This window comes from Manacus candei, unplaced genomic scaffold, assembly GCF_025592945.1.
Source record: "Manacus candei isolate 608988 ecotype Guabito, Panama unplaced genomic scaffold, ASM2559294v1 h1tg000023l, whole genome shotgun sequence".
NCBI lineage: Eukaryota > Metazoa > Chordata > Aves > Passeriformes > Pipridae > Manacus > Manacus candei.
The window spans coordinates 18,208,072-18,226,313 of record NW_026138071.1 but is presented as its reverse complement, the minus strand read 5'-3'; the positions used below and the strand labels follow the sequence as shown (position 1 = coordinate 18,226,313).

Sequence of the window (18,242 nt, the reverse complement as noted above, 5' to 3'; positions counted from 1 at the left end):
GTCTGCATAAGGACTGTGCAATTTAACTTTAAAAACTATTAGTAGTATATTTCAGGTGCAATGGTAAATTGCTGAACCCAAAGTCCACACATACAAGCTGCAAAATATTGCCCTTGTAATCTGATCATCAGAAAGACTCAATTTGCTCATAGATTTTAATGTGCCTGAATCCACTATCAGAAAAATCAGTTATTTTTTTCTCACTCACCTTCTCCGTTCTTGAAAACTTCCCTTTATAAGAATACCTTCTGATGACATGATTGAAACTTGAGATTTCAGAGGTATTGCTCTGGGGGGAAGAGGATTTTCAGAAGTGTTTGATCCTGTACTGAAGTTCTGAGTGGACAAGAGTTAGGCAAGAATCCTTGATTTTGTGAAGAAACAAAATTTCTTGTAAAGCTTTAGCTGTCAAAGTAATGCAGTGTTTGTTTTAATTAGGCCTTTTTAAAGAGGATGTCATGTAACATTAAAAGCCTGGTTTGTATTTTTAAATAAAATAAATACCTTTGTATGTAAATAAATTAGTATTATTTTATTACTACTAGCAGAACTGTAAAGGACAGCACATAAATCTTTATTGTTGCTTAATGGTTAAGAAACAAGCTTACTGCACTGTATCCTAGAATAACCAACATTATTTTTAATGAGTTCTATTACAAGCACCAGAATACTTTGTGATTAGGTACGAATATGCTTGCATGCAATTCCTTAAACTCAAACAATATACACTGTATATAAAGTAATTAGCTTTTACAACTATAAAATATGTTCATATTTACCTTTGTCCTCTGTTCTATCAAACATGACACACACACTGAGCTTTCTGTTTAGTGACAGCACCGAGCATTATTTGCATGCATGCAGTTATGTGTGTCCATGCAAGGTGAGTAATGCTACAAAGCCCTCAACCACCCTGAGAATTTGTTAAAAATGCTTATGATGGCCCTGAGGAATTCAGAGAGTATTAATGAAACCAATAGTACCTGACAAAAGATCTCAAAGCAGTTCTTGTCTGTGCCAAACAAGTCCATTCTATGTAACTTGTAAGCCAGGTTTGAAGTGTGATATATATCTATGGGTGTGACATGCAGTGGAAACAGCTTGTATTTTGGTGCCTGATTTTATTAAAAATAATTGCTGCTAATAGTATCTGAGGGAGGGACTGGGTAGTGGCACTTTGAAGTGCTTGTTGTGATAGGGCTGGGTAGGTTTGCAGTAAGGCTGTTGACATGGCTTGCATTGGTCACAAGGTGGGGTTCTGCAGCAAGGGCAGCCAAGGCTTCCTCCACTCTAATGTCTGAACAGTTCCTACTCTTTGTATGAGAAGCAGATCTGAAACATCAGCCAGCTCTGCCTGGGAGAGCTTGCAAATCCAAGCAACTCAACATGGGGGTGTCCCCATTTATAGACAGGGAACACAGACACCTGGCTGTGCTGGAACTCTGCCCCTACTGCCAAACAAGGCATTCCTTTGAGTCATGCACTACCAAAATGGGTGTGGAACCAGGAATCCGGGTGTGCCCCAGGGACCTTCTGAGTGACTTTCCTGTGGGCAGACAGATAATCAATGGCAAGCAGGAAGCCGAACTCAAGATCCCCCATGTTTCTGACTACTACCTTAGTGTCACGTAATTTATCTCTGTTCAGAGAGCGTGGCTTTGATACCTTCAGTGGTGTTCTCTTTTTTCCCCTTCAAATACAGAGTTACTGGATTCAGCAAATGAATATCAAACCTACACCAGCAGTGGAAAGTCTGGAAAGTTCTGTTTTTATTCTGCACCAGCACAAATCTAACCAACCTTCATCCTGCTCAGTACTATCTTTTGGGGGAATTACTGCCTACTGAGAAGAAAGTCTTCTTGCTGTCATCAGTGAGGCATTCACCATTTTGTACTGTTCCTTGAACACAGACTGATACAGAGCAAATCTCCAAACACACATGCATGCACATATTTTGTCTACTTAACTTTTCAGATCTCCATAATTTTCCTTACATTTATACAGAAGTGACCCAGACTGAAGATTCATTTAGAAGATGGTTTGTCCCTGCAACAAATCATTCATTTGCAAAATAGAGCATATTCTAAACCAACAGACACAAATGCATCAGTAGCCTTTGCCCTCATCTTGCCCTGTACGCTGTGGTGTGCAAGGGGTGTAGGTTGCTTTTGTATTTTCCAGAGAATTCTGTGTGTCAAGGAACTGTCTGTTGCTCTGATAAAGCTGATATCTAACTGCTGAGCCATTACAAAGGGCAAGTGATAACCCACTATTGGTCTTCAATATGTATATTTTAAAAGATTAGGTAAGTCTTTTATTATGTGAATGACATTTCAAATGTGAACTCCATGCTTGGTTTCTCCTCCCTCCCTAGCTATTGTGTGCAATAACATCTAAACATACAAATATGTAATCTCCTCCACAACACATCACTGTGTGAATCACATCCCATCTGTGTCAGCACAAATCAAGACTTCAGTGACAATCCTCACCATTGCCACCAGCCTCTGTGCAGTCAGAGGCCAACTCACCAGCTGTTCCCCACTGCAGAAGGAGAATGCTGGACTTACATAATAGTTCAAGTTTTCTCCTTTGAAGTTGTAGAGCCACTGCCTCAGCTAGTGTATGTTTGCTGTAGTGTCCTTTCCCCACAGTTACCTCAGAGTTCCCCACCTTTCTAAAGGGTGGTCAAGTACAAGTGACATCTTATGTGCAGCAGAATCTGTACCATGAAAATCAAATGGACAAATACAGAAAATTTAGCAAGTGCCCTTTGTGGATTGAACTAATAAGAACAAACTATGGCACATACTCAGGAATGAAGAGTGTTTGATAAATATTGCCCCTGTCTGGAGGCATGAGTAGACTCCCTTACCTATAGCAAAATAGGTAATTATTTTGAAATAAATTCTCCCGTTTGTAAAAAATTGCATGTTGCTTCATAAAGCAAGAGCTTATCTGGGTTTTAATAGGTGCCATGGCAACAATGTTACTGGAGTATGCATAGGAGCATTTTTGGAGGGAGGGAACAGGGTGAAACAAAAGGATCACTGATTATCTGTGGACACAAGGACTTTTGCTGCAGACACAAATACAGATTCTCCTTCTTCTTGTTCCTGGGTGGCTATTTACAGTCACCACCACATTCATACTTTCACTTTATACTGCTGTTGTCCAAAAATAATGAAAAAAGGGGGAAAACTTGTTACAACTAGGACTGATTTTAACCACACTTCAGAGTTCTGTTATATTTGCATCAGTTTTAATCAACCTATCATCTTCTATACAGAAACAGTTGCAATACTTGAGAAACAGACTTTAATTCTCTAATTCAAGCTCCAATTTATTTAGATTCTATTTCTTAACAAAAACCAAAGTCTTGCAATGTACTTTTAGTCCCTCTTTCCCAGTCACTTTTGAATATCTTTGAGAATATCTTTTCAACATTTTGAGAGCAAAGTGAAAGTTTTAAAGAGAGTTCCTGGATATTTTTGTGAATGAGAGGCTGGAATATTTCATACCCTGAGAAGGCTGGAGTTAGGGCTCAAAAATAGTTTTAGATGTAAGGAATTCCAAGCAAGACAGAACTGCAGATCACCAGGGTCTGTAAATCCAGCTGCTTATGGAGACAATTTGCTTTTCCAGTCACTCATTCTCATTCTGCATTACTCACAAACTTTGTTTTGATTTCGCTCAGATGGTACTAGTTTACTTTCTGTTCATGCAAGAACCTTCCTGACCCTTGCAGCCCACATTTTCTGCCCTCCTGTTTCTTGCTCTCATTTTAGATCAGTTCACACATCCTTCAATGCTTAAACACAATCCTTCGGCCAGTGAAGTTTGCTATACACCTTATATTTGTAAATCCTTCTATGTTTTCTTTTTGATTGTGTGATATATGACAATGATCTAACCTTGTCACCCTGTGGTATGTGGATAGCCTTCAGATGACCTGAAGATTTCACAGGATTACTCTCAAAGAAAAATTTACCAGATAAGCCAGCTTTATAATGGCATTTTACTGTTTTGTAATAAGATTTATGAATCATAAACTATCTAACAGCAAGCAGCATGTAAAACCCAGGAATCATAAAAGGCAGTACCTGTTTCTTTGAGATTAGCAGGACAAATTCTGAAGTCCAGTATTTCAGAGCTCAGAATGAAGGAAAGATTTGTATGCTTCTACTTTTCAGACTTCTTTGTGGCCCAGGTATAAAATATGCTGCCTTCATACAAGTCTGGTCAAATATATGGTTGCTTTCTGCAGCTGAGTCCACTATCTTTAAGTCGTAGGTATACAACTACTCTGAGCCCTATACTTGCTTTCACAAGCCTTCAATTCACTGAAAAATCCTCCCCTGCTTCAGCAGTTTAGTTTACTTAATAAATTTCCTATTTTCACTTTACAGGGAGTTGGGAACCTTGGCCCTGATACAGATTGGGTCTGGGTTCCATCCATTGATAAGATACACCCATGGGCTGTATGAAATAAACCCATTTGCAGCTTCCTTGTTCCTCACTCCTCGTTGAGAAAAGATTTCCAGCCACTGCACATACAAAGAGTTCCAAGTATGAATAAAACTTAGAAACACAAGTTCCTGAGTCTGCAGGCAGACTATGAAAATGGTAAAGAAAGATGCAGCTTGCATCTCCAGTTAGCCTCACTGGCAGGTCAGCTATTTTTTATCTGTTTTGCTTAAAAAAGAGGATTTTGCACCTTTCACACCAAGCACTCCATGCAGTGACAAACCTCATAAGTATGGGAGAAAAATAATTATTGTTGATCTTCATTGTGAGTCTCCCGCTAATTTTAATAATGACTCAGGAGAGGAGAATGGTATTCTAAATACAGATTGTAATGCACAGAACAGGGGATTAGATCTTCCTTATTACATGAATTGGACACCTGAAAAACCTGGCTTTATTTTCAGCAGACTAGCTTTTTAGCATATGTGGAGATTCAGGAAACCCACAGCTCTGAAGTCTCTGGCAGTAGCTACATGGTGCTTAGAACTATCTATCAGCATAGATGAAATTGGACCAACATAAATTATTGAGAGCATAAAGCAAGACATTTTAGTAAGCACAGTGATCATAATGGCAGACTACTACACTTCCATGCTGCTTGTATTCATTTCTACCTACTATTAAGGTGTTTAACAAAGAAAAAACACATGGTGATCAGCCAGTTTAATAATGTGCTATGCCATTTTGTGCCCACTGGTGGCTAATTCTGTCCATGCTGGTGGCATCCAAGAGGACAGTGTACTTCCCTGCCCGTGTTTTGTCCCTGAAGGGATGGGAGTTACGTACCTACTCCTGAAGACCTGACTGAAAAGCTCAAAGCAGACAGAGGGAGCAGTTCCCCAGCCAAAGCAAGAGCCACAGCTGACACTGCATTACTGGTTTGCAGGGCTCCAACTTTACACAGCACCAGGTGCTTTCCCAAACATAGCTCTGTGCACTACCTGACACCCCGGCACAGAGTATTTCAGACTTCCTCCAGCACAGGCTGGGACCATGAGTCAGTCAGCCAGCTCCAAACAACAGAATGGTACTGACTAGTGTGCTGAAATTGTACAGACAATGCTTTCTTGAAGTAGCAGATCCAAAAAGGGGGCATAACAAACTTCTCACCAAGTCAAGCAGATGGACTTTGCTCTGGTTGTTAAGTTTTACAATTGCATCAAATCTGTTTTCCTGTATGTGCTGCATTTCAGAGACTGAAATACTGAACAGCTCTCTCTGCTTTTCATGCTAGACAGCCATGACAGTGCTGCTTTGGTTGCACTGCTTCCTTCACAAACATGCACTGTATTCTATCTACATCTTCCACAAGAAGTTGAGCAATTTTTCTTAACTTGCTTCTTTTCACCTTATGACTGCAATACCTTTTTTACCTCATCATTGTAGTAGTACCTTAACCACGTGTCCACGCTACTTCAGAAAGACAAAGAACGCAGTGCTTGTAGCTCAGCAAATGAAGCAAGGGCACCACGGTTAGGTAGCACACAGTCACTGTAGCAAGTATTGCTGTTTCCTTCTATGCCAATGGGACTGTGGCTGTGGTGCAGCAGAATTGTGACTGAAGATCTGATTACTCCACAGAAAGAAGCAAGCTGTTGTTTGCAAATGTATTTTGAGCACTTCAATGCTCTAAGTACTTTAGCAACTCCAGCAGAACAAAATGCATTTTATCAGTACGTTACCAAGAACAGAAAAGATGCATCAGTTCACTCTGCTCCGTCAGATAAAAGGCCCAAAGCTGGTTTGCACTTCTAGAACTCTGCCACCCTAATCAATTGCACCACTACACAACAGGCCAGTGGAGATGCATCACAGTATGTAATGAACAAATCTGAGTATTGCAACACCTCTTTGAATATCAGAATATCAGAATATCACTAATATCACTAATATCAGAAACAGAGAGCAGGAGTCATTTTGTAAAGACATAGAAGACCTGTGTTCTTGTAGTGAGATGTCTCAAAATCTATTACAGTAGCAGTGAAACAAATGGTTCAAAAGAAAAAGCATACAGTTTACTGAACCATTACTGGTCTGAACTTCAGAAAACTGAGGGGGATTGATTTCTTCAGAAACTTTCCACATAACCAGATCTTTTAATACACCACTTATGCCGAGTTATTTACTGCTTTACCATATATAGTTCTGCGTAAAGAACTGTATGGGATGTTGGGTAGGAATCCTTCTAGTGCCTAATTGTAGGCCAGGTTCCAATAGCACTTGAAATAGTCACATCCTTTCCCTGAACCAGCTCAAGAGGAGAGAAATTTGACTTGGGGCACGCAGGAGGGGAAGCATAATACAGATTAAATTAAGACATTTCAACAGCAGTAGATGTCAGGATGCTTTTTGGATTATTTCCCTCTACTAGAGAAATTCCACTCCCACTTCACAAAAGAAAACCCCCACTATCAGCAGGCATCATTCATTTCACAAACTTTCTTAATCTGTAATACTTTGGAGCAGGCGGTTGTGTATAAAATTACTTATCTCTTCTGTTAAAACCGTACATAATTTACAAAGGAAAAAGAGACATCAGGAGACCCAAAATTTTTAGTTTATTTTAATTATTATCCTGCACAGTTGCTTCAGAAGAAGAGGAAGTATTTTCTAAATAAATTTTTCCTTTCAAAAACTCAACTGCATCTTCATTTGTCATTTCCTGAAACTTCCTGTTCTGGATCTAGAAGAAAGTAAAAGGAAAGGGTACATTATTTCTATTATCCAAACTACCCTGTCCTACAAACCAAGTGCTCAAGTGATGAGAAGGCCATAGGGATTTGCTGTATTTTGAAAACAAGTTCGCTTGAATCATTCACTCTATGAAAATCAGGGAAACAAGCCAGAGACATGTAAGTTTTTTAGGCACAAAGGAATTCAGTGGCTTGATTTTTTTTCCCCCCCTCAACTATGATTATATTTATTTCACTGATAATGGTAAGTGGTGGCTTGTATTTTAGAGTTCCTCTGCCCTTTCTTGCTAGTGCCACCATCACTCCGGTTTAACTAGCAAAGATACGCAATTACCACTCTGGAGAAGGCCCACCATCCCAGGTGAGCTTTCATGTTTGGTAGAACAATGCCTGTTCTACCAAATATGCTCATCACTACACTGATAAGAGAACCCAAACAGAGAGAATAACCTGACTCTTCTTACCAGAATCACGTGATAGCCCAGTTTATTTAGATGCCGCTTCTTCATTGCCAGCTTCCCTTGGGGGTGCGTTGTACCCATGCAGAAAGTAGACAGAGGAACAAACAGAAGAGCCAATCTACAACCAAGAAGAGCACAAATGCAGAACAAGCATTTTTAAGACAATGATTCAATGATGTCTTTTAACACAGCAGAATATACAGCTCTCTTTCTGGTAGGCAAAAATATCAGGACTACAAAAATTTTGAACTTCGGACTTAAGTAATTTAGACCCTTTCTTCTTCCATGAGCTCACACAACTTCCACCATCTACCCAAGTACCTAGAGCAGAATTAGGTACTTAGATCTCCACTTCTCCCACAATGAGAAGGTAATAGATCATTCAGCATTCTCCATTAATATGAGAGATTCTGCATTTACTTTGATCCTTTGCTAATGATATTCAGTTACTTCTTTCCATAAAAACCTACTTGGAAGGGTGAGAAAAGCTGAATGGCTTGGAACACTGACTTTCTGTTACACAATTCACTAGCTCTCTTTTTACCAAAAAGCAAACTGTATAAAATACATTGTGCAGTGATCCAGCACATGAATGTTAAGTATCACCCAATTCTACTTAAGCATTACTTAAATGATATATGTCCTGCTTCAATTACTGAGAGGTCAGTCTTCTACACAAGATTAAATTAATCACCTAAAATGTGCGTATAATGATCTTTTTCATTCAAAGTATATTTCAGTAGCTGAATTAACTGCCATAACATATCATTAAGATGCACATTTTTGAGACTTAAGAGAATAACTGAATGTTTAATTGGACACACAAACACTTGCAATTTTAAAATTCTACCTGCATTCATTACTAGAGTATCAGATCACTGTGATGTTTCCTGCCTCTTTCTCTGAAATGTTAATTTTACCCCCTCTCAGAAGCAGGTATTGAGCTGGATGAATTGTTTCTCTGAACTGGCACGGCAATTTTTGCGTATTTCAGTGACCATAAATAACAATTTAGTTAGCTACTTTGCTCCTGCGAATCAGTGAACTGAAGAAGTAACTGGATGGAATACATACAAATAAAACTAGCCTGCTAGAAAAAATATGGAGTAAAAGAGACACCTTTGAACACTTGGGTCAGGATAATCATCTGTTGCAGTTATAGGGAGCACTTTTTTTCCTTCTGAATCCATTCTGATTTCAAAATCTGAAAAAAAACCAACAAAAATTTAACTCTGCAAGAGGTTCCAATTAATGTTCTCATTTGAACACACTAATTGTTCAAATTGTTTTAAAATGAACAGCTCATTTGAAAAAGTTAATAGGCACCATCGCTGGTCTAATTGCTGTTCTCTAATAATTGACTTATTACTGATAGCTTTTCCCTCCCTGCAACCAATATAAACAGCTATAGCTTGCACATCTCCAGAAAAAATAAATTTGTTTCTGGAAACTGCAGATGTAATTTTATGGGAGTGAAATCATTGTTTAAAGAAACTACTCTTGATCACAGGCTGTTGTGCCTACTCATATTTTCCTGTAGTCCAATTCCTCACTGGAAATCTTTGGGAAGAAAATTATTACGAGTACAGAAGAACTGCTAAGCTGGATGGCTGACAAAAAAAATAAGCAAGATCAAAATATAAAAGAAACCAAACCTTCTGAAATGATCACCTGTCAAAAGGTCATATCACATTTCATAAAAGAAGGTGAAACCCAAACCTTAGCCAGAACTTCAGAGAAGAAACAAGTCAGAGAACAAAAGGCAGCTGCTGTTTGGCTTTGTTTCTAACGTAATTTAGTATCAGCATATCAACTCTCTCAAACAGTTGGCCATACTGGATTTATGTACAATTAACATCTGCTTGCTGATGCTTAACAAAAAGTCCAAAGCTGTTTTGTGAATAAGAGAAATCATTAACTTTTAGGAAATGGGTTTAAATACTTTAACAGAAGCATCCTAGAAAGTAGATTCACCAATCAAGGACATCATTTGTTAAAAGACTGTCATCAAAAGTGTTACACTTTTAATCACTTGCACCCTATGCAAATTTATTACCACCTTATTATTTTGGGGATTATAAATCTATATTAAAAAGAATTTTACAATAATTTAGCTTCATACCAACGTGATATTTATATGGCAGCTGAACATTTCGCCGAAACATGTTCTCATCTCCCAGAAGCTCTATCAGTGCCTCCTGAGCCTTTCTGAGACTAAGAGAGACCAGTGAGGACGAATCCTCAGTCACCACAAATGCAGGCTTCGTGAAGGAAGGGCTATCAAGTTCCATACACGTTTTCACACAGTGAAGCATCATTTCCTTTTGTTCTTTGTAAAGATCATCTGAAAAAGGATACAAAAATACTACATACAATGTATCATCCCACAGGATTTTTAATTTTATTATCTTTTATAGTCTGTTCTAGCACAACAAATGAATTTCGATATAAGAAGCAAAACCCAATTGATTTTCACTGAATATTATTGAGTCTCTTCAATGTATTGTTAAATACACACCATCAATTCACTAATTACAATATTAAAGTCTATGGCAGTGAGCTTGCCCATTTATGCAGTCTTCCCCCTCTGCTGTACACAGCTCTGTGCATGCTGTCAGTTATCATGGGAGAGTACGCATAAAAACCATTCATAAAATACAGACAATCAGGACGCTACTTATAAACCAAAAAGGGATATCAGACTCAGCCAAAATTTTGAAACTGTGCTTGAAGAGCATTAAGCTGTGCAAACACTAAGCAGTTACAGCTTTACAGCTTTCAGGTTGAGACACAGCAGGCTCAACAGCAAGACACACTGTTTACACGAAATTTCTACTCCGCTCGACTATTCTACTACCTGTACAAAATTGTAATGTGGAAACCAAATTCTTCTACAAACCATTACAAGTACCTCATTATAACTCAGAGCAGTCCAAATCTCACTTTTACTCATGATTCCAGGTACTAAAGTTAGTTTATAAAGGCTAAGACTTCCTATATTTTTAAAAATGCCTGAACATCTACTGACTGTAGAACCCTTGGCTCTTGCACATTTCTACCACTTCCACAGATCCCATCTTCATCTCTGTTCATTAAACTGCATACCTACTATTAAACTGTTTCCACCATGGGGCCCAAGACAATAAGTTGATGCCCTAGTGCAAAGCCAGATCACTCAGACCACCATTACTAAATTAGCTCTGTCTTGAGGACTTCAAATTTAATATTAATCATGTTGGGATTCTTTAATTTCTAATCTTAATTTCTAATCTAATAACACAATTACAACAAATTATGTACACAGGCAGACTATTCTTTTTAAAACAAGAAGATGACAAAGTAAGGTCTGACCTGACAGTATAAGTTCATCCTTGCTGTCCTTTTGCAGCAGCTCGTCCAGTGCTTGATGGGGAAGATAACCTAAGATGCAAAGTGAATACGTTGCCTTCAGCAGTTCTGTGTCGGAAATCTGAGGCAGGTATTTATTCAAGCTGCTCTGAAGGGTCTCAAAAAACCTTTTCCAAAATCAGAAGAAAAGTATCTAAATACACAAATAAGGCTATAAAAACACACATTTCAAACAAAAACACAAGTTCGAAATCTTTGCTAACTTGTGTTATTTAACATTAGCACTTGATTCTTGCTTTGAGGATACAGCTACCTATCAACAGATTTAGTAGCCTAGTCAGTCTAGAACCAAAGTCTTCAGCTAGACAAAAAAAAATCCTATGTAGAAAAAATGTAAAAAGACACAGCAAATTTACTTTACAGATTAATGAAACGGGATTATGAACTCTTCCACAACTGAAATCAAATACAAATTGCCATACATTACTCTATAATGACTACGTAACGTATTATCAGGCATCCTAAATGAAAACCTACCGATGCTTTTGGACTCTGGGAACATAGTTGAGCCGTGAATACACCCGGAGAACAATCAAAAGATTTTTCAAGTTAAGGAATTCAGGGTCTTCGGTCAGCTTCTCAGCAAAAATCTCCATCAACTCACTAGGCTGAAAGCCAAGTACCTCACAGGCAGAAAGAAAAAGGATAATCTAAAAGAAAAGAGAGTTCTATAAGTCAAGAAAGTCAGTGAAGTAAATCCTACCTGCTGATATCATAAAAGGCATTTTTAATGAAAGCAAATTTTTCAAATCATAACACCACTTCTATTTGTTTCTTTACTTATCAATTAATAGAAGAGCATTTTAAAAATTTAACTATCAACTTCATCAGACTGGTATACCTAAAAATCTGTTCCCCAAAGATCAAGCACAAACATGAAGAAAGGTAAGATGGAAAGCACCACACTCTGCTAGTACTGCTATAAATTATTTGGTCTCAAACTCACCTGTCTTTTGTCCCAAAGGCAGGCAGTGGAATTAACATAGTCTGCTAATGCTGAAAACAGTTTTACATTCCGGTACTGGAGAGTATGACAAGCTTCCAGAATGAGAATTAACTGCCGAAATGGAACATCATGGACATTTTCTGTAATAGTAGATCAAAAAAGGACAAATGATACAAAGCAATGGGAGCTGTAGGTTGGAGACACCATGGAAACAGTTTGGTTAAGGGATGGAAGAGGGAAAAAATCTGATATGAAACTATGGAACAGACTGAGACTAGCTAGGCAAAGCTCAACTTCCTGAGCTAAAACACAGGAAGAAACTGAGACAGGAGAAAACAAACTGAGCTGGAATCAAGCTAGAACACATTAATCAGCAAAAGGGGACAAATTTACAAAATAAGCAAGAAGATTGTGTTCCCAGGACATCTTCCAGGTTTCTTGACTTTCAGCCTGCACTAAAAAATGCTGAAAAAAGTCACTGCTCACTCTGTGTATGCCACCTGGCCTGTGTCCCGAGTGTGGTGGAAGTCCTATGGGAGAAGCCAGTATATGTAATTAAACACTGTGTCCTAATACGTATAAGGACAATAAAGGCTATACAAGCAGCCTAAACACTTCTGGTTTATTTATGTTAAAAATGCTATTTTACTATTTTAATGCTTTATGAGACAAAAATGCATTTTTATTTTAAGTATGAATCAATACATACTGACCACATATACTTAAGCAATGTATTGTAAAGGTATAGAGAGACGTGAAAGCATTAGCTTTCATTTAATGTTTCTATGGGTTACAGCATAAGGTCAGTTATTAAGCACTACTCAATAATTAAATCCAGTTCTTCAGGGAAACACTGTTTTCATTTAGTTTACCAACTAGTCACACTAGGCTGCCAATCCATCCTGTAAGTTGTCCATTTCCAATCCAGATTTGTTTTAAAATTTTATTTGAAATCTGTCTTTTCTTGATAGAATTAAATTCTTTTTCCTAAATCCTGTGTACAGGGAAACATAAATGAAAACATGTAATTCAGGTAAATGTTAAGAAGGGCAGAGATGACAAGAGCTATTTGTTTTCATTATTTATCAGTAATTTTCTGTCTTGCTTCTTGTCAAATGGCTCCACATAACTATAATATCCTGTAAAACAAAGATGTTTCCTGAGTTTTAAAGGAAGTCAGAAAAGGGAGATGAGACAGTAATTGGAAAGAATTTGGTATAAGGAAGGGAAATTTAATAAGCATATTTTTTTCTTACCCTGGATCTTTTTACTGCAGGCAGTCAGGATTGGATACGAACAATAATTCATTGCAACAAGAGCCAAAAAGACACGCAGAGCATTCGGAAAAGTCAGATGATCTATTTCTTTCAAAACTGCCATCTAAAGTGAATCAGAGTTTATTAAATCCTTCATTCTTCTGGTATTTTATCACTGCTTTCTGGTGAAGACATTTTCACCAAAACTTTCCCAAATTCCTTAGTTCAGATTTATATGAAAGGAAAAAAAAGCAAAAAATAGCAAAAGCATAAAGTAACCACTCTCAATTTCTTAATATACAATTTTAACAGGTCAAGCGCTCTAGAGATGTGTCACTGTGCAAGTTCCCAGCAATTTGCCTTTATACGCTTCTTTTAAAAGAAAGAAATCTCAGCAAAGGTCATTTCCAAATACTGTGAGTATGTGTCTTCTGCAAACTCTTAAAAAAGTAGCAGAAACAAAAATGGCACAGTTGACTGATCTGCATGCCCATGAAAGCTGTAAACCTCCAAAGTGATCCACAGTACACCAAGCAGCCTATCTTTAAATACAAACACCCAGCTACAAATGTGGACCAAGGCAGAAGTGGTCAGCTCTGTTGCCACAAGAGAGATTTCATTTATTGAAGCAGTAATTAGATTGATATAAATGACAGTAAAAATGAGACTACAAAATCTATTGGTTACTAAAATACAATATTCTTACTGCATGCATATCAAAGGTTAAATACAAAATGCACCTACAATAGAAATTACACTGTAAAAAACCAGCACCCTGTGGGCTCAGAAAATTAAGAGTTCCCTTTAGCTAACAAGTGTAAATGTTATTTTCCTTTCAGTTTTATGATATTTCATGAATGCCATTACTAAGTGTGACCTCAGTACCCTTCAGTTATGTGATGAAAACACAGCAGGCCCTGTTTGAAAAGTGGTTTCAAAAAGGATTTTTAAATCAGGTGACAAACCTCAGTACACCCTGCCATAAAACCTAATGCCTGCTCCCAACCTCACTCCCATCAGTCCTCCATCCTCTTACCATTACTAGACACAGCCCCACCATAGACCAGTTTTCTGTCGCCTTGTCTTCCAGTCACAAGCTGGGCAAGGGAATCAGGGAAAAGCCTTTAAGTGCTTCTATGAAACACCATGTGGCCAAACCAAAGAGCCAAGGGCACTGCTATTTTACTGCCTCAACTCCTTTTGTTCCCAACCTCCAAATTTAAGTTCTTCCTGCAGATATATCTGGACTATGATTCAAATTGTAAATACAGTTACCTTTCTATTATATTTTCTCTTTGAGAAAGAACCATACACAATTTATAACCAATGCAAGAGCACGGGCTTTGTGGAAGTAAAAATGAGCCTCCAACTAAACTTACCTCTAATTTCTTTTTCAGAAAAACCGGAACATCTTTTCCCATGCATTTCATCAGGTTTTGCAGAATGAAGATGTCTTTGATACTTGAAATGCGCTGCTCCACTAGTAACCTGACGAAGAAACACACACAAGAACTTTCCTCATTTCAGCAGAAACAGCAGGTACCCCCATTCTTCCTCACTGATGTACCCCTAAGTTAAAGCTGTAACTCCCTGCTCCTCTCCCACCTCCTTTTTTATGTAATATTGGCATAACTCTACATGATGTAGCTGCAGCACAGATATTTTATGCATAGAAATAATTTTATATGCTTCCTTAACATTATCCTGATAGATGAATGTTGTTGCTGATATATTAACAGCAGGGGCACCTGACCAGACTGCATATGTGACTGTGTAGATGTGAGTCCCGTTAAGCGTCAAAGAATTAACATCCTCCCGCAGAAAAAAAATTGTATATTTTTATCTCAGAATCATCTATGTGCAGACAAGTTCTGAAACTGCCAGGAAACTCAGGAATGGACACTGACAACCATTTGTTGCAAGTGAGGAAAGAAAACAAACAAGCAGTGCTGTGGGCTGCAAGAACAGAAGGGGACATCGCAACACAGAGGGATCATAAGCACAAGATGAAGGAATTCTGCATTCCTAGCACCTACTTTTCTGTCTCAGAGGGTAGTATTGTAATTGTTCTGTCCAAACAACCCTTAAATATACCTGCACGGCTACAAATTATGAAGTGTCGCTTTCTAAGGCAGTGCACTGGTCTGAAATTCACCCCTGCAAATAGGCAAGAGCTCCAGACATCAAAACAGAGAGAGAGCTGTAGATGGCTCTCCTGTTTTGCACCAACTTTTAAAGCACATCCACCTTCTCAAAGTAGAACCTGACCCAGGATCAAAAGTACTAATCCATGGCAAGTTTTGTGACAGCCTCAGTAAGAACAATCTTATGGGACTGAGCAGCTTGGTTAGTCACATAAATCGCATTGGCCCAAAAAAAATTCACTACAGCCAAACAAGTTATTCTGATAAAGCACTACAGAGAAGGACTTTCTGGATGCAACTTTTACTTACTAAATTAAAAGAAAATATTCCCAGGCTGCTAAATAGCATTTTTAATAATGAAAAATCAAAAATACTTCAAAAAGTAAGCTAGTCTCACTACCTCCCATTTACACACAGATAAAAGAGGGATAGATATGTGAAGGGACTTAAAATCACAAAAAAACCACACTTGTGGAGCTGCAGCCAGAACACAATCCCCTGTGGACCAGACTAGCACCCTATACTACTGGAAGCCCTCCTGCTCGAAACTGCAAAGAACACCAAAAATCACTGTGTAGGACAGCTCTTATCTCACGTGACCGTTTAAATCCTAAAAGCACAATATGTATTCTATGCGCAGACATTCCCTCGATGATTTCTAACAGACATGTATTCAAACAACATTGAAATAGGAAGAACACGTGAAAGATATGTTTTTCTCACTGTAATCCAGCTTGAAGAGCGCTCACATTCTTGTCTTTATCCATCCCTGATAAAGTAGTTGCCAAAACGGAGACACATCGGTTATCGAGTTGATTGAGCTTCTCCTGTTAAAGTTTCCACAATGTCAGATTACTTCAAACCAACAGAAGTTTCAGAAAAGTAAAACTGACCACTCTTAATCTGTACCTGTCTTTTTTTTTTTCCCCTCAAAAGTCAATTCACAAGCTTTAATTCTGCAGTGACCCCCACAAGGACTCACATCAAATTCAGTTGATTTGAGAGGGGTAATGATTTTTGAGACTTCTCCTCTCTGTTAAATCTGAAATCAGGCAGTGGTTTCAAAAATGAAGGAGACAAGAAGTACATACAAATGAACTACGGGAACCCTGTTTCCATGGAACATCAGACTAAGCCAGGGATGTCACCCAGTTCTCTCTGATGCTGCACAGACTACCAGAATTGCCCACAAGGTTTCAGCCCAGATTTAGAAGGATCTTCACACTCACTTGGCACACTCTCAGCAAAGTCTGGACCAGGAGTGTGTTCTGGGGCACCCCGAGGTTCACCACGGCGTGCAGGCTGAACACCAGGTCCCCGCGCGTCATCCTGCGGGAGTCCCGCAGCAGCTGCTGGCACAGCTTGGCGAAGGCCGGGTGCTCAAAGATCAGCTGCTTCTCGTAGCGCTGCTGCTCCTCCGACATGTGTTTGAAGAGTCTCCACGCAGTGGTTAAACAGTTTGTGTAATGCTTGATGGAGACAGCAGACTCGGAAGCCAAGTCCAGCGCATCGCAAGGACAGGTGCATTTCCGGAGACTATTAAAGAACGGGTCATCATGATCCACTACATGCTTCGCTTTGAAGCTCCCAGAATCATCCAGCTTTTCAGCTTCCAAGGAGCTCTGGGAAGCCTGCTCACTCACCAAAGCCTCTGCACCTGTGCTAAACACATCCGTCTTTTGAGATAGAAATCGAAGTGATGATCCATGCAGGGAAGGAAAAATATTTAAAAATAACTCCCTGAAGTTCACATTTCCCAAGGGATCCCTGTATCTGCTAATCCATAAAATGTGTTTTCTTGTTGTGCCTGAAGATCTGGGAGTCAACACAGAACTGTACCTATGCAGGTATCTAACAGTATTTAACAAATAAGTTATTCTCTTATTCATTTTTGCTAATTCCTCATGAATAGACTTGAAATACCAAGTCAAAATAAGGGATCCGATGAAATTCTACAAGTGGAAACAGTTCCGGAGGAAGTGCATAAGATCACTCATCTGTAAAAACAATTGAAAATTATGGGTTAGTTACCCATAAGTACTCAGACTTTGAACTCCTACAATTTCAACTGCCAAATCTATGCACTTTTACAGGAGGGGACAAGATTTGGGAAAAGATCCCCGGAAAATGAGGGGCTTTTATTCGGTCTCCTACATTTCAGCGAAACATCTCGGCACAAGGCAAACTCAGCCCGGGTGTCAACTGTTTCCTCCTCTTTGCTGCTCTAATCAAAAGCCCTGCCGGGAGGCACAGGCTTTTCCTAAGTGACGTTTTCCCAGGCAGACGCGTCTCCCGACAGGGTTCTGGAGGGTCCCCATTAGCCCCGGGTAAGAGAATCCCGCCCGCGAGCCTGGCCCGACCTCCCTGCCGCCATCCGCCGGGAAAGCCGCCTGCCCGGCTCACCCGCGGGATCACTCCCGGGCCGGGGACACCAGGCAGGGAGAAGCCGTAGGGTTTCGGGATTGCTTCCCCCAGGCACCAGGAGCGCTGCCCAGCGGAACAGGACAGCACAAGGGGACAGAGGTCTTTCGGCGGCTCCGCACCAGCTCGGAGCTCCCGGACGCAACGGCTGGGATCGCGCCGGGCCGGGCCGGGCCGTGCCTGGCGCCGCTCGCACCAGCCGAGCCGTGCCGGGACCGGAGGGCCGGGCTGGGCCGTGCCGGGGCTGCCGGCGACCGGCGGCCGCCGTTACCTCGCACGCGGCGCCGCCGCCATGACACCGCCCGCTCCCCGCGCGCTCCCGGCAGGCCTCGCGAGAGGGATGGCGCGCGGCGAGGGACAAACTAGCTCGGCGCGCGGCGCGTTGC

General features: G+C 39.8%; 1 protein-coding gene across 3 annotated transcripts; it reads right to left on the bottom strand.

Moving 5' to 3' along the window:
* Positions 1 to 7,075: 7,075 nt before the first annotated feature.
* FASTKD2 (FAST kinase domains 2) lies at positions 7,076 to 18,241 on the bottom strand. 3 transcript variants are annotated; one of them, XM_051786863.1, is made up of 12 exons: positions 18,128 to 18,241; positions 16,665 to 17,432; positions 16,159 to 16,262; positions 14,671 to 14,779; positions 13,292 to 13,415; positions 12,036 to 12,175; positions 11,567 to 11,739; positions 11,033 to 11,196; positions 9,804 to 10,025; positions 8,801 to 8,885; positions 7,685 to 7,799; positions 7,076 to 7,210 (listed from the first exon to the last, which is right to left on the bottom strand). In XM_051786863.1, the coding sequence occupies exons 2-12, from the start codon at positions 17,322 to 17,324 to the stop codon at positions 7,091 to 7,093; spliced, it is 2,016 nt and encodes a 671-aa protein (XP_051642823.1). In that variant the 5' UTR covers positions 17,325 to 17,432; positions 18,128 to 18,241; the 3' UTR covers positions 7,076 to 7,090. The 3 variants fall into 3 exon arrangements, with proteins under 3 accessions (XP_051642823.1, XP_051642822.1, XP_051642824.1); XM_051786862.1 differs by lacking the exon at positions 18,128 to 18,241 and adding an exon at positions 17,839 to 18,121; XM_051786864.1 differs by lacking the exon at positions 18,128 to 18,241 and adding an exon at positions 17,796 to 17,817.
* Between the last annotated feature and the right edge of the window lies 1 nt (position 18,242).